The sequence below is a fragment of the Streptopelia decaocto genome (assembly GCF_964273445.1).
Source record: "Streptopelia decaocto genome assembly, chromosome: 5".
Lineage (NCBI taxonomy): Eukaryota > Metazoa > Chordata > Aves > Columbiformes > Columbidae > Streptopelia > Streptopelia decaocto.
This window is the reverse complement of record NC_138659.1, coordinates 24,295,658-24,317,688: the sequence shown is the minus strand read 5'-3', so window position 1 is coordinate 24,317,688 and position 22,031 is coordinate 24,295,658. Positions and strand designations below refer to the sequence as shown.

The 22,031-nt window shown below is 37.7% G+C and overlaps 1 protein-coding gene across 4 annotated transcripts in view; it reads left to right on the top strand.

Moving 5' to 3' along the window:
• The window catches only part of FNBP1L (formin binding protein 1 like), a 55,300-nt gene that overhangs the window by 18,620 nt on the left and 14,649 nt on the right, over positions 1-22,031 (top strand). For all 4 annotated transcript variants that reach the window (XM_082054016.1, XM_082054015.1, XM_082054014.1 and 1 more), the window contains exons 2-7: positions 9,189-9,304; positions 17,213-17,266; positions 18,798-18,945; positions 19,349-19,411; positions 20,913-21,017; positions 21,523-21,651. In XM_082054016.1, the coding sequence (XP_081910142.1) occupies positions 9,189-9,304; positions 17,213-17,266; positions 18,798-18,945; positions 19,349-19,411; positions 20,913-21,017; positions 21,523-21,651 (615 nt within the window). The remainder of the gene's footprint in view (positions 1-9,188; positions 9,305-17,212; positions 17,267-18,797; positions 18,946-19,348; positions 19,412-20,912; positions 21,018-21,522; positions 21,652-22,031) is intronic.

Below are 22,031 nucleotides of genomic sequence, written 5' to 3'. Positions count from 1 at the left end.
ATTATCAGAATGACAAACAGCATGATTCAACCCACACCAAACAAGTTTTTCTGCTTTCCACTTATTCCCCTGAGATAAGGCTTAAATGTGCATCCTCTAACATGAAATCCTCAAATGTGACACACACCAGATTGACTCTTCTACATGGGATTTGTGCACCCTATTTGTTAAACACGGTTTTAAAGTCAGTTAAGAATGATATCCTCAGAATGGTCTGCTTAAGAGCTGAGCAGATAAATACAAGGAAGTGATATTTGGATGCCAGGGAAGTTGATACTCTCCCTTCTTTTTCACCTCCCCCAGCTGGCAGAAAGTACTTCCTCCTTTTAAATTTGTGTCGCTTGCTATCACAGTCATCTTGGCTTTTTGGAGAGTTCAGACCTATGGCTGTCATAGTTTTGAACTATAGTATGGTCTATAGTATAGACTCTGACTAAGTTATGTGCAAACTAGTAGTTATTTTATTTATGTCACATTTCAGTGCAGTAAAACTTTCACTAAAAATAGTGTAGCGTAATCTGGGTTTCATGGTAGTGCAACTGGACATACTGTTGTACAGCTTGTACAGAGTTGTGCATGTACATGTAAAGGGATGGAGATATAACTTGATAAGCAATGACTGTGTCCTGCAAAGCAGTGGACACAGGCTTATTGCAACAGAATGCACAGCAAACCTTGTGGAATTTGTTTTCTTCCCAATTTGTCACATAGGGCATTTAGGTGTTCTGGAGCATTCCATTTGCAAAACCTTTATCTTTCTCCTGTTGTCTTCTCCATAGCTTTCCCTTTGTCATTACACCTCCAGGGTAGTAAGCTACTGCTCTCCGGACATTTAGCTTTGTAACAGCAATATCACTCCCTCCTTTTCACTCCCCTAGTGTATGGAGAGGAAAAAAGCCGAGTATGCAAGCAGTGAGTACTCTGTCTGTTGGATGCTGTGCCAGACTGGCCAGAGCAGGCGCTTAACCCTTCTCCAGAGAAGCTGGCAGTAGCTAAGGTCTGTTTCCTGTTTCTACAAGTTTTTAGAAAACAGATCCTCCGGAATGCAAAAATAGATTGTTGAGTCACATGTGCAAGAACTAGAGAGTGTCAGGGCTGCTTGCCCACTCTGTTTCCTGTGGATGCGTTTTTAATAATATTGTGGAAGTGTCTATAATTTGTGGAGAGGCATTTAAAAATTTTTAAAGTTTTCAGAACTTCACCAAGGGATTGCTTAGTCATACACTTAAGATATTCAGCTTGTACACTGAGTGTCAAACCATGTCAAACCAAAACGTCTTTTCAAACTGAAGAATGAAATGATCCTTTAAATAATTTTCCCAAAATAGACAACTTACAGCATTGTTTTCCAAGCCACATACTTTGTTCTTGCAGATTTTCTGCAGGCGAACATTAATCATGCAGTAAATGTGCTGGTTTTGTACAGAACTTCTGCTTGTCATGAGGCCTTGTGTGACTATTCAGCGTTCTGCTGCTTCATTGTATAACCCCCGCTGCCTTATACTCCATGTTATTCCAGTGTCACTGTAAAGATGGGATTTTCTCCAGGTATTTCTTACAATGAGCAACAGCATCTCTAAGCATTGTACAAACGCTAATACTTTTTTATACTGTGATGCGTCATTTCACACTTCGTTTATGGTTTAACTTGAAGTCTTCTGGCTCCTTTTGCAAGTGACATAACTGGGACTAAAATCTACTTATGCTTCCGTCTGTTTGTTAACAGCATTCAGCCACTCAGAAGACTCAGCAAGTCCTTGCATTTTGGCTTGGCTATGGTGAAAATAAGAGTTTTTGCTGTTTAGGGGAGTGGACATAGTCATGTCCTTTGTATGTACAAGGCAAGTGTAATGCTGTCCTTGTGTTAAAGTGTCAACTATTGTAATCCAGTAATGCTTGAAAACGTATGATTTGTGATCTGCTGTTATCTTGCACAGAGCTGTTTAAAAATTGTCTGATGTTTGTTAAAGTAGGAATTAAGCGTAAAGTAAAACTAAGTGGAGAATTAGTGCTTCAGAATTAAGCTTTCGTTCAAATGGAAATAGGACTCAAGTATTTTACACCTCTTTCTAAAAAGCATATGTGAAAAAATCTGGTTAATCTTTTTAAACCAAAAGTTGTTTAGTTAAACAAGTTTCCTCCTAATTAAAAGTTTAATGAGATTAAGGGGCTATTTGAGAGCTAAGTGAATGGATTCTGATCCAGTTTGCAAAGTAGGATTTCCTGGTATGTTTGTATTCTACAAGCAGGGATGTATGATTAGTGATACCTGCTTTAGATGTGTGTGTTTATATTTTCCTCCAGTGGTGGTGGTAAGGAAGTCCATTCTGTTTGCTTGGGATAGAGTATCTTACCTCCTTGCTAACTTGTAGTTGAAGATGTTAAATTAAAGCTGATGCATACCCTGGTGGTTTGTTAAAAAGCAGGATGTGACGAGGCTGTGAAGGGTGCCTGGAGCCCTGTTGTGGCTGCGGTGTGCCACTTGGTAGAACTTTCTGAGGAGGAGAAAGTGCAGAGTGGGGCAGGTGGTAAGTGAGAGTACCCTGAGAGAAAGGGAAAGCAGATCCATAGGTAAACTTGTTTGCCTCCTGATACAGTGAGGTGAATACACTGTTTCAGTTCATATGAAGATGCCCATTCAGTAATTGAAGAATTCTGGAGACAATTCATAAACTGGACAAATAGGAGTGGATGTTGAGATACCCCCGTGGCAGCATATTCCTTTCCTCTCTTGTCTGAACTTTGGTGTTCAGTGTCCCAGCTGGGAACTGTTTCAACGAATTTGCTCCGCTGGTAGAAGGAATGCTGTTAAAATCTTGTTAGTCTAGCTGATCCATTCAGTGGCATGAGTGAACTGGAGTGCACAGCTGTCATCTCTAATGCCCGTCCTTAATGTCTTTCACCTGATCTGATGCAGAACTTTATTCTGTTGTGATTCTGGCTGCTCATTCCAAAAGCAGTCACAAACATTTCTGTTCCTGTTCTGTCTGTGATAGATTCCTGCACTGTCCTGTCCCAGCTGTGAAGTTGCTAGCTGCCAAACCAGACGTGCCCTCCTGCCACACCTGACTTTCCATCCCTTGCTGCTGCTTTGAGGAGATCTTTAAAGTGGAAAGCACAAACTTTGTATTTCTTTTCCTCAGTTGTGGCTCTCTGTTTCTAGCTTCACTTCCGAAACCTGATTGCTGTATATGTTATCATACAGCATGGCACATACCTGTAACTTTTTTTTTTCAACTTAATCTCTGAGCACCTCTGCTTTGTTTCCAGTGTAGCTGTGGCTTTTGGTGTTGCTGCTCAGAACCTTCTCATTGATATTAATCTTCTAGTCTACAGAATGCTTAACCTTTAAGTTTGCTAACAGCCACATTTTTTCCACTCTCTTAACTTTAATACATACATTGTTTTCAGAGATGAATGGGGTATAATTTGTAGGTTAGTCTGGAAGCTACAATCCAGAACCGACAGAAAGCAGGAAAGCAAGATACTTTCTATTTTGTTCTTGGTATAGAAACAGTTCTTTTCTAGCTTTTAGATTTAAAACTAACAGGATGTTTTAAAAAAAATAAACTACTGTTTAGCTGGAAGCAGCTCTTGTCTGCCTGTTAGGAAGAAGCACATTACAGTTGCAAGAAAAAGAGAAAGACCAGAAGACCAAATTGGTAATTACAAAAGCATGCAGGCTGGAAGAGAGAGGGGTGATAATCAGTTCAGACAGTAAAATAGAAGAGCTATTCTTCTAGGATAGGAAGCAGGAATGCATAGAGACAAAAGTAGAAAAGAAAACAATTAGGCACTGAAGAGCTTTCAAAGATCAGAAAAACTGAAATATATTCTCAGAAGTAGATTTGCGTAACATAGTCTAATAAAAATACAATTTTATAATTAATTGGTTGTGAAGACAAATAGGCCAAGGTATAGTATATTTTACTGGTAACAAACACCCCCATCCCCCCCATCCCAGCCCCCAAACAAACAAAAAACCACCACAAAAACAGAAAAAAAAAAAAAGCTGCAAAATATTTCACAGAAACACTTCAGATATTTCAGGATAAGAGTTTCATACTTTGCGTATCTTAATTTGTGAAGTAGTTGCTTTTATAATGTTTTGTAACTTAAAATATTTAACTTACTGAAAAGAGTTGAGTCTTGTCTTCTGCAGTACTGCTGACTCAGGAAGCAAAGACATTACGTGGAATTTAACCTATCATTTAAATTTATCCATAATTCAGGTTCGTTTGAGAAACCCTCATGGGCTTTAATTGAATAAACAAGAACTGCTATGATCAGTGTAGAGTTATATCATTAGCCACATGTTCTTAGTTGGATTACTGTGGACTTGCGCTTGTGTGGTCAAGTAATTTGTTACTTTTCCTAAAGTGATAATAAAATACAACATTTCTATCCACACATGCACTGAGGCTTTTTTGATGCCAAATGTTCTGGGTTTTTCCCCAAACAAGACCCAATTCGTGCTTTTCCATGCTCTGAACACTATTGGCAGAATACTGTTAGGCCGTAGTATGTGTTCCCTTACACTGGACTGCATAAGTGTTAAGAATTTAGAGAGCAAATATGGGATTGAGTTTTTACTCTCCCACTGACTAAACTGGAAGTTTAGACTGGCCAGGCTATGCAGCCCGGAGAACCAAGAATTGGGGAAAGAAGCTGATCTTGTGCCAGTGCTTCAAAAGTGCAAATCGGATCACTTGGGTAAGTGCAGAATAAAGTTATGGTCAGATGAAAGTATGGAAATAATGATGTACAGTTGAGTCAAAAGAGAATAAAACGATGGTAGCATAATTAATGCAAAGTGTCATGATTGAAAATAAAATGTTTTATTAAAGAATATATTTTAAAGATAGTGCAGATCTCAGTAATTTAGTTTGCTTAAACTTGTATGTAGATGTAGTTCTGTGTTTAATAGGTTTCTTAAGGCTTTCAGCTGTGTTGTCTGGAGGTGGCCAAAATGGAGGTCAGTGAAATGGAAACTAATCAGCAACTTAATGTTGATGCAGTAAACTGGATTTTATTGTAGAGGAATCAGTAAAACTTTTTTACAGAATTTGATGCCACAATCTTAGCTTTTAATGCAAGTAGAAATGCTTTCCAAAGTTGATGAAAGCTGAACACTAACCCTTTAAAATTTCAGTCTGGTTTAATGCCTTTTACTTGTAACTACTGTATAAAATAGTGTCCGGACTAGCTGCTGCTAGCTTTAGGAAGACTAAAGGTTTGGTATATATGCTGGAGCATTCTCTCCTCACTCAGCCCTCTGAAGAGATTCTCTGTGTAGGTGAGTTGGTGGTTTTGTGTTTTGGTGATTTGTTTTCTTTTTCATTATTGGTTCTTGAGACTTGTTTGGGGAAAAAAAAAAACAACCAGCAGGTATCTTTAAGAGGGGGAGAACAGATGGTTTAACCTAGGAAGGGCTGTTTTGTCTTTGGTGCAAATTTCATTCAGCTCGGCTCCTTGATTTGACGCTTCAGCTATTGTAAATCTTCCTGCTATCTACAAAAACCTGATAAGTTTAGAACTTCATACATTAAGTTTTCATAACATTGATCTGTGGTTCCAGTAAATAATCTGGAAGTAGAATTTAGGGAGGTAACATTTCTTTTGGAATAGTCTGTGTTGACCTACTACAATTTTTTTTGGTGAAGTGTCAGATTTGTTTATCATGTAGAGACTTTGAACTACATTCCAGCTTTTGAGTGGGCAGTTTCTATTTAGGGTCACCATGCATTAGTTGTCATTAATCAGTTTAATGATACTCAACTGCAGTTTTAATAAAGTTTTTTACAAAAATGCCTGCTCAGCTGCTAAGTAGTGTGGGGAGTTACTAGACAAACAGCAATATATATTTGCCTTGGAGTAGTGTTGAGAACATACTTTGCCATCAAGGTAGATATTGTAGGATGTGCTTTCTTAAAAAAATTGCCTTTTGCTCACAGTTTTCACATTTCTTATAAAGGAGTCAGTCAAATTAATACACTGATATATTTCTTTTGAAATTCCAGGCTTAAATTTTATTGCAACTCTTTGGTCCGTTTCCTTGTCTGTACAGTACTGCCTGATTTTTCTGCTTATATATATTTTTTTTCCCATTCAGCATATCAGTTGGCTTGTGTCTCAGTGCATTAATTTGATCTCCTTTGTAGCAGTGTGGAAGATTTTCTCCTTGTGTTTTTTGGATGAAAAGGAAAATTTTGCTGAATCAAGATCCAGAGGTCAAACATGGGTCCCTCTGGAGAGAAGTTAAAAGGACCATGAGTAAATTTGTGACTCACCTCTACAAGCTTTTCTGGGAAGTCCATTCCCTTCTCCGTATTCATTGATGTTGCCTTTATCTTTTGCTCATTGATCTCAGTGTCATTATTGAGCGGTGTAAGGTGATTTTTGTGACTGCAGACTCTCATTCACTGGTTTATTGTTTATAGAGAATTTGAAAATTGTGAAGCTGTGCTTGCTTAAAGTATTTTCTTTGTAAATTGAGAGCTCTGTTCTACATCCATGACTTAAGAGGCATCATCAGCATGTCCAGTGTAATCCAAATAATCAGTTTTTACATGAGAATTTATTACAGTGTTTTCATTTTGAATACAAATCTACAAATCATCTGTAGTTTTTGGTGACTTTTTGTTTGTGGGTTTGATCTTTTTTAGGCATCCAACTTTGGTCATTCATAGGGAACATATGGGTTGTTTTTTAAAATTCCAGTAAATGTGGACTAATGGCCCACTAAATTAGGTCAGCCATTCCTTGTCTAGGAGATCATGAACGCATCCATAAGTAGTTTCATAGATGTCAGTAATGGTGGAGGAGCTGGGCTAATGTAAAAGTCTGCGGAGTGGTGAGGATAGCTAATGGGTTTTATTACTTTTCTTACACAGGAGTTACTCCACTCAGGTTGTTCTGTGTATGTTCTATGCATGTTTTCTCATAAGGGAGAAAGAAAATTCTTTCTTCCCTTGAGGGACTCTGGGATAATCTTTGCCCAGAGCATACTGATTTTAGACTTACATGAAGAGGAATTGAGGAAGGCAAGAGATTTTGGCACTCAGTAGGGGATGAAGCACTCGTAGTAAAGCATGAGGGGAAAATAGCATGTCAAGTGTACTCACTTTTTTCCATTCCAGTTTCGTATTCGTAGCAGAGGAGGAATTTTGACCAGTAGAGTCCTTTTTTTGTTGGAACAGAGTGTTTGGAAAGCCATCCTTTCTGGTTACATGTTTGGAAACATAAGTAATGTGGTGTTCCGTAATGCTAATGAAACCTTAGCAGCAAATGGGAGCTTTGTGGGCTGAAGAGCCTAAGTAGGACAGCAGAGGCTTTGTTTGGCTGTGCGCTGGGGGAAGTCGCTTCTTAATGCTACTGGATGTTGGCTTCAGGCAAAAAGCACCTTTTGGAAACTTCTTTTGAATGCCAGGTTAATGTTGTCAGAGTAATTACAAAACTGAGTAGAATATTAAAAAGAAAGGCTTCTTGAGATTGATGATGTTTTTTTATGTATATACGCAACAGTGGTTTGACTCTGCAGTATGGTAACTGTCTCCCTCTTCCCACAAACAAACAATTCATATGCAGCTTTTCTAAACCCAGCAAAGATACTTAGTGTGGACATGTCCAGCTGGTGTAAGGTGAACGCATCAGAACAATATGAGATATAGGCCATGATTTCCCAGATATATTAAAATTTGTCTTTAGTCCCACTCGTGTTGGTGGTCTCTCTGGTGAAACAGGTGAGGGAAGGTGGCAGTGGTGTTGATGGAGTGGTGCAGAGGCAGGAGCACACGGCTGGTGGGGAACAGAAGGGGTGCTTTGGGTGCCGTTGTGTGCCATTGGATTGAAGTGTTGGAGGCACTAATGGCCATGGCCGTTAGCCCATGGTGTAGGATACTAACAGCCGCGAGGCAAGATTTGAGAGCAACCTTAAGCCCATTAAGTTATTTTTTATTATTCTTGTTGGTTGTATATAGTTGTGTTGTCTTCAGTATCTCATAATTCACAAGGTTCAGGCAAGTTACTGAATCTGCAAGACACAGCTTCTGATAAGCACCACTCACAGTTTTTTGTGCAGGTTAAATAGCCTTTGCCTAGAAATGCTTTCTTTACCTTTTTTTTTCTTTTTATTTTTTAAATTTACTGTGAAATGTATTTGGATTCAGCATATACAGGGCACAAACTTTGATGTTGCACTTGCTTGTCTTTTTGGATTAATAAGTAACTGTTAAGAAAAATTTACTGTAAACGCTGTTGTAAGCTGAAAAACCTTGGTTTTTCCACAGTGGCAGATTTTTCAGCATAAAATACAAATACGCACTACACTAAAAAAAATGGGCTAGACTCTATTTCGTAACTTTGTTCCACTTGTTTTTTAATTTTCAACTGGTTCTCATTAGCGTAACCTCCACTTATTGATCAGTACAGAATACAGTGAAAGATTGGTTCTGAAGATTATTTAATGTATTAAAAATCTCCAACTTTCTTTGGAAGCCTGGTCTGTTTTCGACTGTTTCACTTAATTGTTTTGTGCCTTTGTTTTGTTATAAATTTCTTAATGGCTAAGGACAAGTTTCCTTTCTTTGGAATCTCTTACTAGAGCTGATAGTGAACTCTGTGTATATAGATTTGCTTTAATAAATGTTTTTCATACGCAGACTACACCCAACTTAGTCATGCAGCTATAATTTGTATTAGTTTTCTTTCAGTGGGTAATTGTAAGAGTGGGAGTAATTATTTGTATCCAATGAAATTACAACTTCTTGTCTTTTAAAAATGCCAAGCACATCTCTCTTGTTGAACAGTCTCTTATTTACCTGATACTGATCTTTGGTTATGTCTTCATTATCCCAGTGGAAAAGATCCACTTGTGAATTGAAGGATTTTTAGGGGGAAAAACCCCGCATTAACATTATGTAAGTGATCAAAGACCGCATACAACTTAAAATGCAAGTATTTAGAGCAGTTTTTACAGAAGGAGGTAGACCAGTGCCTGCATATACAGCTTTCTGTTCTGGTATATGGCTGGTGTATACATATACATGTGACTGATTAATAACTTCAGTAACTTCTATCCAAGTAGCACACATTCCCTCACTGCACAACTCATAAATTATATGTCATTTCTGGTGCTGGTGTGATTCTTAACTAATTCGGGCTGGTTTTGTTTCCCTTTGTTTTTAAAGGATCAGTTTGATAACTTGGACAAGCATACGCAATGGGGCATTGATTTCTTGGAGAAGTATGCAAAATTTGTAAAAGAAAGGATAGAAATTGAGCAAAACTATGCAAAACAACTGAGGTAAGGATTTTTTTCTTTTCTAAAAAAATCTTAACACTTACTTAGAATTACTGTATCAGATGATGGGCAAATATGAAATGTCATTATTATTGATCGTTTTTCATTTACAGACTGAATTAGATCAGTAGTTATTTTCATCACAGCCAATTTCTTCTCTACCAGTCCAAACCAGAAAATTATCTTTAGGTGTGCGCTTATTTGCTTTCTTGTTTTTTGCCTTCTTCCCTGTGTTCCCAATCACCCTTCAAATCTTTGAACTAAAAAGGTCTAAGACTTAAATTTTAAGATTCAAAAAGAACCATGGTGATATTTTTCCACTATCAGCATGTTTGTTGCAAAGTGCATTATCCATATCTATGCGTATGTTTAACCAGCTTCAGGCCTCTGCTACTAATTAATTTCTCATGTTGAATTGGCAAGAGCTACACTACATTGTGTTAAGAAATCTGATTGAGATCATTGAGTACAACGTGAGAAAGCAGCAGATCTTCCTGTCCTTCAAGCACACCCTTTCCGTAGCTGCTCTTGTCCCTTTGGGTGAGACCGTAACCCAAGCTTTGTCTTATCTCCCCAATTTACTTTCTGTTGGTGTCAGTGAAACATCTTTTAGATCCAGTAGGAATTTCTGCTCAGGTATCACACAAGAAGAGCAGCAGCAATGAAATGACAGAGGAGCACATTCTTCAGAATAAAGTAGGATGGATTTTTACCGAAAGGTGCACACAATGCTTCAAGAACAAGATCTAAAATAAGACACTCCTGTGAACTTGGCCTTCTCTGTAACCTGCTGTCTTGAATTCCTTTGGGGATTCGGCTGAAGCTGCTGCCTACCACTTGTCAGACTGAAACTCATAGTTGCTCCTCCTTCCATCATCTTGTCATTGGCAAACTAGATTGTCACCAGATAGAGCGTTGAGGAATCCTTGGGCATAAACGCAGTAATGAGGTTCACAGCTGAGGGTATGAGTGTTCTCTGTCTAGGCTGCTCATTTCCTTTTTGATTTCTTCATCAGTTTGTTTGTTTGTTTGTTTCAGTTGTGTATTCACCTCACATAATAATCCATTACTTAACTGAAGGATTTTTTTCTTAAAAGGAAGGAAATAAATACCACTTTTCCAAAGCTGATGTAGAAGAACTTCAGGAGGTAAAAGAAGTTTGAAGCATGCACAGCACCAGTTCATGACCCAGTTTTGATTTATTTTCAGTTGTCTGTTTAAAAATGGAAATGCGTTTTATTTGCACGGATCTATCCAGATGTTTTCCTTAAATAGTATGAACAAATGCCATTTTGCTTAATTGTATTTAAAGGTTCGTTCCACAGCTAGCAAGATGAGACACCACATTATTACTTCAGGATCTGACTGAAAATAGGAAACCTCTGTTCAGCATTTTACTCTTTGGGGTAAAACTATTGATTTTTCTCAAAGTGTCTTTCAAAAACGAAAGAGTTATGTCAAGTACCCCTTCTGTCAGATGACTGGACTGCCAGTCCACATGCAGTAAGTATGACAGTTTTGGGAAGCACAAGTCTTGCTGCACACGTGTTGTACAGCGCATGCACGCACTCCTGCCTGCTGCCAACCAGCGTCTGGACAGCACATACACAAGTGGGTGACTGATTTTCTGCCAGTAGACCAGTTCATGAAGTTCTTTGATCTTCTTGCCTGTGTATTCCTTGTGTGGGGGGTGGAAATTTGTTAGTAAGTAGTGAATTGTCTTGTGATAACAACTTGACTGCAGCCATTGATGCTCTTGAGGACATTCACTGTTTTTACCCATGTAAAACAGTCCTGAGGTCCCAGGGGAGATTGAGGTCAAGCAAAATTTTCACCTCCAGAAGCGTTAGCTATCCTGCAGCTTGCTCCTGACAAGTTCTGAGAGAGGAGATCTTGGGCATGGGCTAGGGTTCCAGTGAATTTTAATACTAGCAGCACATGGCCTGTGAGGTAGATATTGATCTCTCTGATAGAAATTTGTAGCTTATAATAATTTTTTCCTTATAACTGAGATTTATTGTGCCATTGTTTAGTAGATGTATAAACAGTACAGTGAGTCATCTGGTAGTTCTGTGGCTCTCGATATTTGGAGGAGAGACCAAGGAAAAACAAGTTCAATGAGAAAGACAGTGCTAGTGATGTATGGTGGTATTTTTTTCTGTCTTGGTTTCAGTGTGGGCTATGAACGTTCTGTTGAGATTGATGATGATTCTTATTCTCATAGACTTAAACCCAAGGATGAAAACTTGGGTGACTTTTTCATAACAGTTTTCACTAATTGGAGTCTGTGTCCTGGCAGAAATTCATATTCACTTGTGTTTACCCTTGCATTTTGAGAAAATATTTTTTGTATACTGTCACCACTTAGTGATGAGACTTTCCCAGGTGCAACAGCTGCTCTGGGTCTTCTGGGAGATGACAAGTCACACACGTACATCGTATGAGGAACTGTTTGAGTGAACTCACTATTCTTACTGTATGTAGTTACTGCAGTTTATGGCCGCTGAATAATTAAAAAAATAATAACTTGTGAATATCCTGTCCAAATGCTGGGTTTAGGTTACAGGTTGTTCCTTGCTGTTGTTGGATAGGCAGTTCTTGGTACTGAGAAACACATAAGAAAAATGGAAACCATTGAGGAATCCTTGAATGTCTACAGAGGAAAAAAAAGTGTCTAGAGAGCTTATCTTGTCTTTGCAATATATTTTGTTTTGAAAAAAAGCAACAATTATTTCATTATTTTAAGCTAATGAAGGAAAATCTTTTGTGTCGTATATGTCTTAACTAGTATATTGTGGTACCCCAAGGATTGTGAAGTTAATACAGGCAGTTACTGAGGTACAGGATGTGAATCAGGATAAACATACTGCAATATGCATTGTAGATTAACAGATTTCATTTAAATTATACGACTGTTTAATTTGTTTTTACTTTACAACTGGAAAAAAATTAGTATGTGCCAAATTACTGGGCTCTTGGCTTAATTTTGTAATTGAATTCTCAGGTGCTGTTTTTGATCAGCGCAGTCACTTAAAAGGGGTGAGGTCAAGGTCTGTTTTGTTTATTTCCACATCATCACACACAAAGTAATTCTGGAGATTCACTCCCTTTTTGTTCTGTCTGAAGCATTATGACACTTGAGAAGACAGAGGAGTTCCATGTACTGTGATGTTAGGTAGAAATACAAGTTATACCGGCAGTTATAGTTGAAGTTACCATGTGGAATAAGATTTCTGAGTTTGGTCATTTTCTCTATTGCCAGTTTAAAGAAAAGAGAGATGATTGTTCTTGAACTATTTGAGTGTTTCCCTTTAAAATTGTACGTTATGATCTCTGGAGATATCTAGATAATCTTAGGAAATGTGTTTTTCATGTTCCTTCGACATACTATTGTTTATAAGTGGGGTGTTTTTCTAAATACAATATTAATATATGCACATGTCTAGTCGCATGGAGACATATTTACCACATTTTTATATGCAGAAAGTTGGAAACATTATATAAAATGGGTGTAAGCTCAAATGTGAAGCTGGGGGCACAAATTATCACCATATGTCTTCATTTCTCAAATCTTTCTTACATTGATTGGAGCTGAGAATTTTCACTGTTGATTATTATCCAGATACGGATGTGGCGGGTTTTTTATAGTGGTGTCTCTGCAAGTCAAAACATACGAATTCTCAACAGTTCCAAGGATATTCAGCTTTATAGGCCCAAATTCTGTGTTACAATTTTTTTAAGAGTCATCTCTTCAGTTAAAACTTTCTCTGATGGCTTGTTGTTAAATGCAGTTCATTATCATTGTTTTCACCCAGTCCATAATGTTGATACGCAATCACTGGAGCCATCAGAGCCCTATTGAAAGTATTACTTGATGTATAAATTTCAAATGCCTTTAAGTACTAACGGCTTTTTTTTAGTAACTTATGAAAGCAGACTGCAAGGCTTGTTCTCAGGCCCCTTTGTAATATGATGTAGAGGCTGCAGAAGTTTGGTATAAGTAGAGCTGCTGAGCTGTTGCCGTAATAAAAATTTAACCATCTTGATGCTGCAGCTCCTGTTCTTTACGTTCTGTGTTAATTGACTGAAGAAAACTTAGTTTTGAATTGATAAACACAATTTTTGTACAAATGTCATAAAATTTTATGTAGATGCTTAAGTACATGGCTATAAATCTAATTTATTAACTAGAGTGCTTCTTGAAACTTCTGGCTACATGACTGCAGTATTACCAGTAATATTGGTCCAGGCTGGTATCTCACTGGTGTTGACCTGAGACCAATTTATACTGAGAAGAGGAGTTGATAAAATTACAGGAGCAGCACAATTGGATGTGATGGACAAAATCTGCTTCTAGATGGCCGGAAGACAGAGTGTGGTAGACAAAGTTTAAATTGTACTTCCAGAGAGGACTAAAGTGTCATCAATCTACAATGTTATAAGGAAGTGCAGAGCAATTTATTCTGTAGATTTGGTTCAGTTCCGATGGTTCTGCAATTACTCTGCAGTTTTCTTCTAAACTACGCCAGATCCATATTTGGATCCTGAGGATTTGACACACGTTTAGGTAAAAATGTTAAAGAATGTAATACCACCTTAAAGTGTCAACTGGCTCCCCTTGGAAATAACGCTTCACTCTTCACATCCACGCTCTTACTAGATGCTTATCAACCTGCCTTGTTCAAAAATTTAAATCTAATTTCTCTGGTTTTCCTAAATGTTGGTGTTCGCTTCTTGGAAAAGCCATTCATACTTCATTATTCCCATGAACACTGGCTTTTTCCTTTGAACCTTCAATTCTGTATTTGCTTGTTGTTTCATATTTATTGACTTTGATTATCGTATCTTTTGCTGGTAGTGTCATAAAGCTGGATGTTCCTGTGATCCTAAAGCAGATGAGACTGACTGATGAAACTGACTTATTAGCAGAAAAGATTATATCATATTTTTGTCTTCCTAGAAATAGTAAACAGTTGCCTTAAAAAAGGAAACCAGAACAAAAACCAGCATACTAGTAAATAGTCTATATTGATGAGCCTTCTCTCCTGACACTTTAAACTATATGGTTTTTATTAAGTGGTTTCTTTTCTCATTTTTAACACCTGAAAATCTTGCCTTGAAGAGGCTCGTGCGTGGTTGCTTGGCTACAGCATTGGGTGTTTGTTGTGCATTTCACCTTTGGAATAACAATAAGGTGAATTTTAGGAGTTTCCTATTCATTAATAAACACTGAGCAGCAAAGCAGAAATGTAAGGGAAAATGAAATGTGGGGAAATTGTTAGTAAATAAGGTTATTTTTTTTTTCTTTTACTTGGGTTTATGCATTTTCCAATCAAAATGTCTGTTTAATCCCTACCAAGTAGAACGTTACGACAGGCAGTGTATTCCGGTGATAGCGAAAAGAGGTTCTTGTTTTAACTTCAGTGAGAAAGTTCTTCAAAAGTGCCTACAAATTTTGTAAGTTAGTGTTTATTCTGTTTCTTAGTACATATTGATGTAAAAAGGACTTGACCGTCTCACCACGGTTGTGGTTTCTGGTTGTAGTCTCTGAGGGTAGGGAAAGAGACAAAGGCTCTATGTTTGCTGTTCCCACACCAGCTCCCTGCTCATATTTTGCTGTATGCTTCATGACTGAGCATCGTCTCATAACTTGGACCCTTGCACCATAGAGATAATGACTTCCAAATAAATTGATTTGAGAAATGGCACAAGGTTATTTTAGATGGAAGCAGGACTAGCACCCTGGTTTTAATGATAAAATGATAGTTCGTAACAACCGAAGCTACACACAGACAGTGGGAATGAGATACAAAACATGCATGCGAGTTTTTGTTTCATAGAATCTTTTCTTACTCCTTCTCTCCTGTTTTTCGGTAGCGTTGGGGGTGTAGATTGCTCTATGTAGTCCACTCCTTTGCTGCTTTGGGGGAAAATGTTTTGGGCTATATTAATAATTCATCTAAGAAGCCAACAGCCAGTTGTCTCAGTTACTACCGGGCAGACAGGTGGAAGAACTGTATCCAGAGGCCAGGTAAAAGACAACTGTTGAGGCAGCTCAGCTAGGTTTGCATTGTTTTATACTTAATTTCTGCTTGTGTGAATGTGTAAAATAGTTTCTTTACAAAATATCATCTCTTCACAGAATACAGAAGTTTGAATAAAGTCTTTTTCACACAAGCTAAAAAGCAGCAGCATTCTTTACATAATCCAGGTCCACCTCAACGTACTTTGAGAGGTCTCCCCTGACAAGCCCCAGGCAAACCCTCTCTTGAAGAATGAGTCAGATGTGTGTACTTGTTTTGTTGGGGTTTTTTGTTTGTTTGTTGTTTTTGTTTGTTTGTTTGGGTTTTCTTCATGGAAGGCATGATTATTTAGATATGTACAGGGGAAGAATGGCCAGCATTGTGTTGCTTCTGTTTGTGGGTTGTAAAGCAAATGATTGGCATGCATTGTTTTCTGCTGGGATGTTAATTCACACTTAAAAATACAACTTCGATAGTTACAATGAGCGAGATCATAACAGGCAATCTGGTTCACAGCTTAAACATTAAGAGCAAGATTTTGATGAAGTGGTTTTAATGTTTGGAAAATACAAAAATTTTTTATGGGGTGGCCCTTTGTATTTAAATACTGTTCTATTTGATTCGAGTAGTAGATCTCTCTTTAAATACTGTTTTCTGGTTTTAAAAATGCACAGCAACTGAGATGTTTCTCTTTGACCACAAAAAGCAGAAAGGTTGAGGGTAAGCAGCTTGAGAAAAATCCTGTTTTACCTGTTTCTCTTTCATATGAAAAAAACATTCTTTATTTGCTGTAAAATGACAAACTCTCACAGGGAAAGGAACTGTAGCAGAGTTACAGTGTCAATGTTTCTGTTTCACGGAAAAAACTGACCATTTTGAAAATTGCTAGAATAAAAGAATGAAACCAATTGAAGGTATGAACATCCAGCTACTAGAAATGAGAAGGAAACTTGGAATTTTTTTTTCCAAGACTGACAACATGTTTCCTTTTGAATTTAAGAATTTTAAAAAGACCTCATTGCTGTCAGAAAAACAATATGGTAAGGCAGAATGCTGTGCTGGAAAAAATATGTACTCAGAAATTTAAAGCAAAGGTTGATGTACAGGAAGATCAGAATTTGAAAAATCACTGGACATTGTCTCCTCTTATCCCTCGGTCTGTAAAATTCTGTGGCTTTTTTTCATGTTCATCACAGGATTTTGGATATTTGTAGCAATATCTGTAACTGCAAATATTTTGTGGTTGGTGGTGTGAGCAGTGTATGCCTGTGCTGTTTAAGCTCTAGGGTAGAGTAGGTGACGTGGTTTGTATAATGTTTTTAAGGTGCTGTTCCTGCATTGTATGAGAAGCAAATGAGCTCATGGCAGTGAAATTGGATTGTGACACTGTGTAACGTGCTGATCCTTGGGTTGTCTTAAGAGATTTTCTTGATTTCTAAAAACCTGATATTTACAACACTGGTGGTAGGGCAAAATGTAAAAATCTTTCCTGAAAAGAGATGTAGCCTCTTCTGCTCTGGAAATATCCTTCTTGAAGATTTGGAGATGCTGTGGTTAAAGCCTTTGACCTGAATGTATGCTCACACATTGGCTTTTCTCTTGTCTGCCACCTGCTTTTGCACGTGTGAAAGGATGTTAAAGAAAGAACTCATTATTTTATGCCTAGTCACTGTGCAATAGAGGTTTTAAAATACTTATATTGTTCTAACTTGAACTTTGACAATGCCACAGATTTCTGCCTTGTGTCATCTAAAGGACCCTTATGACAGAGGGAATGTTTCTTGAAGTCATTAAAAAGAATAACTTGTTCATGCAGTATTCTATGTGTATGTCTCTTCTTCTCAAAAGAGTTTCTGAAATAGCACCTTTTTTTGTTTTTCCTTAATAGAAATCTGGTTAAGAAGTACTGTCCTAAACGTTCACCCAAAGATGAGGAACCCAGGTAAAAATGTGCCTTTCAAGTTCTATGTATAAGAAACAAGGACTACAGTATACTCTGTCCTTTTATGATTTTTTTTTTTAAGATCAAATATTTAATTGGCTAGGATAACAAAATAATTCTGCTTGGCTTCCTGTAGTTCTGCTGTAGTTCTTAGGCATGAAACCTGAGTTTACATCTGTTAGTATTTTAAAGTAGTAAACATGGCAGGTTGTACTTGCTCCATTCCAATTAATCTTTAGCTAGCTCAAAGTTTGAAAGTAGAAGTTTAGTATGCTATGTACAGGCTAGTATTCTTTTAATAGAAAAGCAATTAAGTTAGGGGTTTTTTTAATATATATGGAAAAGAAATTTTGTGTCCTTAGGCTGTGTTTTTTGCTTAGTTTAGTAGAGTTTTTCAGTGCATTTGTATGGCAGTACAAATGTAACTGTACATTTGTATACTGAGACTTGAGTGCACATAGAATTGTCGTGTTTTTGGCAAGAAGAGCTCTTAAACTGCTGACTTACTTTGACTCAGGAGACAAAACAAGTGAATGTCTAACTGTGGGGGAGCAATTTGTACTAAACAACTTGTATCATTATTTATCCGAGAGGTGCCTCTTTTTCTGTCCCTGTCCATAGCCATTTTTTAATTTATTTAGAACGCTGTACTTTTTTTCTTGAGGGATAACTCTTAAGAAGGAAGGAAAGCAGACGGGTTGCAGGCTGCAGCCAGAGCACGTGCTGCGCGCAGTGCCCGCGAAGTTGTGCTGGGATTGCCTCTGGCGCTGCCACCTGCTTAAAGACCCTGGAGTATGGGGAGTGGGATTTTAGTGCTAGGGTGGCATTTGAATTCCCCAGAGCCAAGCCTATGGAGATGGCAGTATTCCACAGTTAAGAGAGAAAGATGTATATTTTAATGTGGTGCCTGTTGTGTTTTTTTTTCCTTTCTTCCCTTCCACACACACTTTCTACCCTTTGCCCCTCCTCTTCCCCCTTTTCAGTGCCAGCCATAGTGGCACCTTACTTCCAGCCAAGAGGTGGGCAGGCAAACAGGCAGCTGTCTCCAGAGCTGACAGCATACTTGTTCTGTAGATCATCCATCGGGATGCATATGAGTGCTATGATTGGCATGTTCCACCCTCAAGACTACCAAGTACATCATCTCTGCAGCAAGTTCAGCCTGCGAGCCTAGGGACGTATGTATCCATTCCCAAGCTCAGGCCTCTCAGTTGGCAGCTTAGGAGATACCACTATACCACAGGGCTTTCCAGGTAGTATCTTCTTCTTTCTTTTCCATCCACAAAAATCCACGTTCTTATAAAATGTATTTGAAGAGACATTGCAACGTATAGTACTTGCTAGGTTTAATGTAGGCTTTCCCAACTTGCATTACTACTATAATTCAATTAGCATTAAGATAAGGCTTTACTGTAAAATATGTATGATTTAGTTTTGGGCTGTTTAAAAATTTATTCAGGAGTACAGTCCATTTAAAAACTCTGTCTCACTTTCTGTATCTGTATGTTTGTGCGTGTGTGCTTTCCGTCAGGTTTACATCGTGTATTGCCTTTTTTAACATCCTTAATGAGTTGAATGACTATGCAGGACAACGAGAAGTGGTTGCAGAAGAAATGGGACACAGAGTGTACGGCGAATTGATGAGATATTCTCATGATCTAAAAACTGAGAGGAAAATGGTAATTTCTATATTTTGATTTAATAACAGCACATCAAAATGGGTATGTCTTGTCATGAATTGATATATTTGTTTACGCAATTTAATGAACTTAGCAATAAGTAGGTTTTGTAATACATTGATAAAAACCATATTTAAAGTTTTAATGCATTTTTATGTACTGGTTTACTACAGTTATTAAACCTAAAAATTAAGATCTTGGGAGACAGTGCTTACTAGTAACTTTTTTGCCAGTGTAATTTTCATCTATGATACTGTTCTTATATGATTAGAAATGTCTTCCAAAGAGATTGTTAACTTGTGGGAGATACTGCACGTCATAGTGTGTCAACTAGAGCAGGGACTAACTAATGTTAATAGTACAAAAGAGATACTTACATTAAACTTATTTGTGGTGTTTTTAGCATCTTCAGGAAGGGCGAAAGGCTCAACAGTATCTGGACATGTGCTGGAAACAGATGGATAATGTGAGTTTGTGGTGTTGTTTGTTTTCCTATCCATGTATTACTGAATGTCCAAATAAGGCTTAGTAACATCCAAAATACACTTCAATGTGTTTGTAGTCCCCTGCTTAAAACAAACTCCTGTAAACAGCTGCTGTGTGTATGTGTGAGTGGAGCCTTGGCATTTATCCAGCGTAAAGGAATCTGTTGTTAACAGGGGTACAGAGTTCTTTGGTTGCTTCTCCATAGGCTACTTTTTATTCGGAGAGTAATTAATAATGCCAGTTTATTTATATGAAGATGAAATCTTAAGTCACTACATTTGACTTGAGTTTAGGGGCTTGTTACGTGAGGTCTGTTCAAGAATACCACTGTATTGTACTTTGCAGAGATGGAATTACTTTTTATCAGAGAAATGCGGGAAGTGAATTTCTCTAGAACAGATTACAAGCTCCTTTTTCTTGAGACACATGCTTTTAAATATGAGAAAATATAAAATTCAATCAAGCGTGTTCAAGATGCATTCTGATATTCTGCTGGATTTGTGTCTTAAAAATGTATTGTATCTTTGATCCAGATTACTGTGAAGCAGTACCAGAGATGAATTTCCATTTAGTTGTTGTGGGCCCAGATAAGCAATGTCTTGCTTCAGTATCACGTTGAAGAGTTCATTCCTGGTCAGAGGATCAGAGCAGGGGCAGATGTGGCAGCTTTAGGTGCTGTCTCCCTTCGCTGGTTGCCAGAGCTCAGCTCAGTCAGCCGGGCTGGGTGCTCTGTCCCTGCCCCCGTGCGCAGTCAGCGTGTGAACTGGGCACAGCCCTGCGCGGACACGTTCGCCTCCGTTGCTGCCTTTGCAGGAACGGGAGAGCAGCGCTCACACAGGCTCTGCTGCCAGTTTGTGTCTAGACATAGTAACTTCTTGAGCTGCAGGTGTTTTCCTACAGCAGTTGTCTAGACAACAGCAGATATATTGAACATCAAGTACACTGAATACTGTTGTCTGTGCTGCTTACGGCTACGCCGGTTGGTATCAATACTAATGATAGTGGATGGGTATGCTAAGATCTCGTGATGTAGATAAATCCTTCCAGTGACCTTCAAAATAGTTTAGTTGAATTTATTAAATTAAAATTCGTAGAAGGGAACTTGAAAATTTTAGTACACAAGTCCAGGTTTAAGTTTTCTGCCCCCTGATTTTTTTTAGGTTATTGAAGTCAGGCTAGAACATGGACTTGTCTGTTTGTAATTAACTGTGGATCTTTGTAATAGATTATTTTTTATTTTGATTATATGATATTTTATAGCATAATTACAGTTGATTCTTTGTTGGTACTTCAAGGAAATAGGTTTTAAATAGAAAAGTTGAAAGTTTTTGAGACTTGTTTGCTGTGACAACAATGTATTTACTTAAAGGTACTTAGTGCATTTAAGATATTTAAATGGAAGCTTTCATATTTAGAATTCAAAATTACAAAACCAAAAGGGGATAGTGGCTGCTGAAGCAGTAAGTTTGTGACTTTCCTAGAGCAAAAAGAAATTTGAGAGAGAATGCAGAGAGGCCGAGAAGGCACAGCAAAGCTACGAAAGACTGGACAACGACACTAATGCAACAAAGGCTGATGTTGAGAAGGTAAGAGCTGTCATTTGTTCTTTACTCTCTATTATAAAAAAATATTTCCATGGTTATCATCAGTACTGGAACAATATTCTTTGAGTGTGTAAAATACGCATGTTTATGTGCAAAATCAAAGTTACAGTAAAGTATAAGAGAGCAGGGAGAGGGAGTCTGCTTTGTTATTCTCGAGATGATGCTGTTGAGATGATGTCTGCCTTAAACAGGCAGGCTTACACGTATCGGGTATCCTGTGGGACAGATGTTCAGTCACTTCTGTGCTTTTTAGGACAGCGTTTAAGTGACATGCCGAAGGGAGCTAAAACGCTCATTGCTCTCTCTGTATATAACAAATCTGGTCTGTAGACTGTCAGTATATATGAAATCGCACGTTCTGTTTATTTCAATTACAAGGATGACTTGTGGTTAGTGGTTTTGCATAGTTAGTAAAATAAATTAAAATAATGCTGTTTGTCATTAAAAAGCACAAGACACGTTTGAACTGATAACACTTTCCTGCTAGGCTAAGCAACAGTTAAACCTGCGCACACACATGGCTGACGAAAACAAAAATGAATATGCTGCACAGCTACAGAATTTTAATGGAGAACAGCACAAGCACTACTACATTGTCATTCCTCAGATTTACAAGGTAAAATAATAAACAGAGAAAAAGAATATCTGATCTTCTTTAAGGGAAGAGGTAGCTTTTCAAATTTAAAACTTAAATTGAGATTTTAGTGGGTAATTCTATCAAGAAATTAGCATAATCTTGATAACAACCTGTGTTTTATCCTGAGACTGTTTATGGTCATTATGCTCAGACTTGTACTGAAAATATTCTGTTGCATTTTCTATGAAGATCTTATGTTTTATAGACTCTTTGTTTAAATATTGCTGAAAAGGTATGGCAAAATAAACATTTGAGACATCTGGGTGCTTAACAAAATAGAACTTAATTAAGTTAAAAATCAGGTCCTTTCAGACATAGACTTAAGATGCCCAGAACAGTAATTACAAGGAGTTGATACT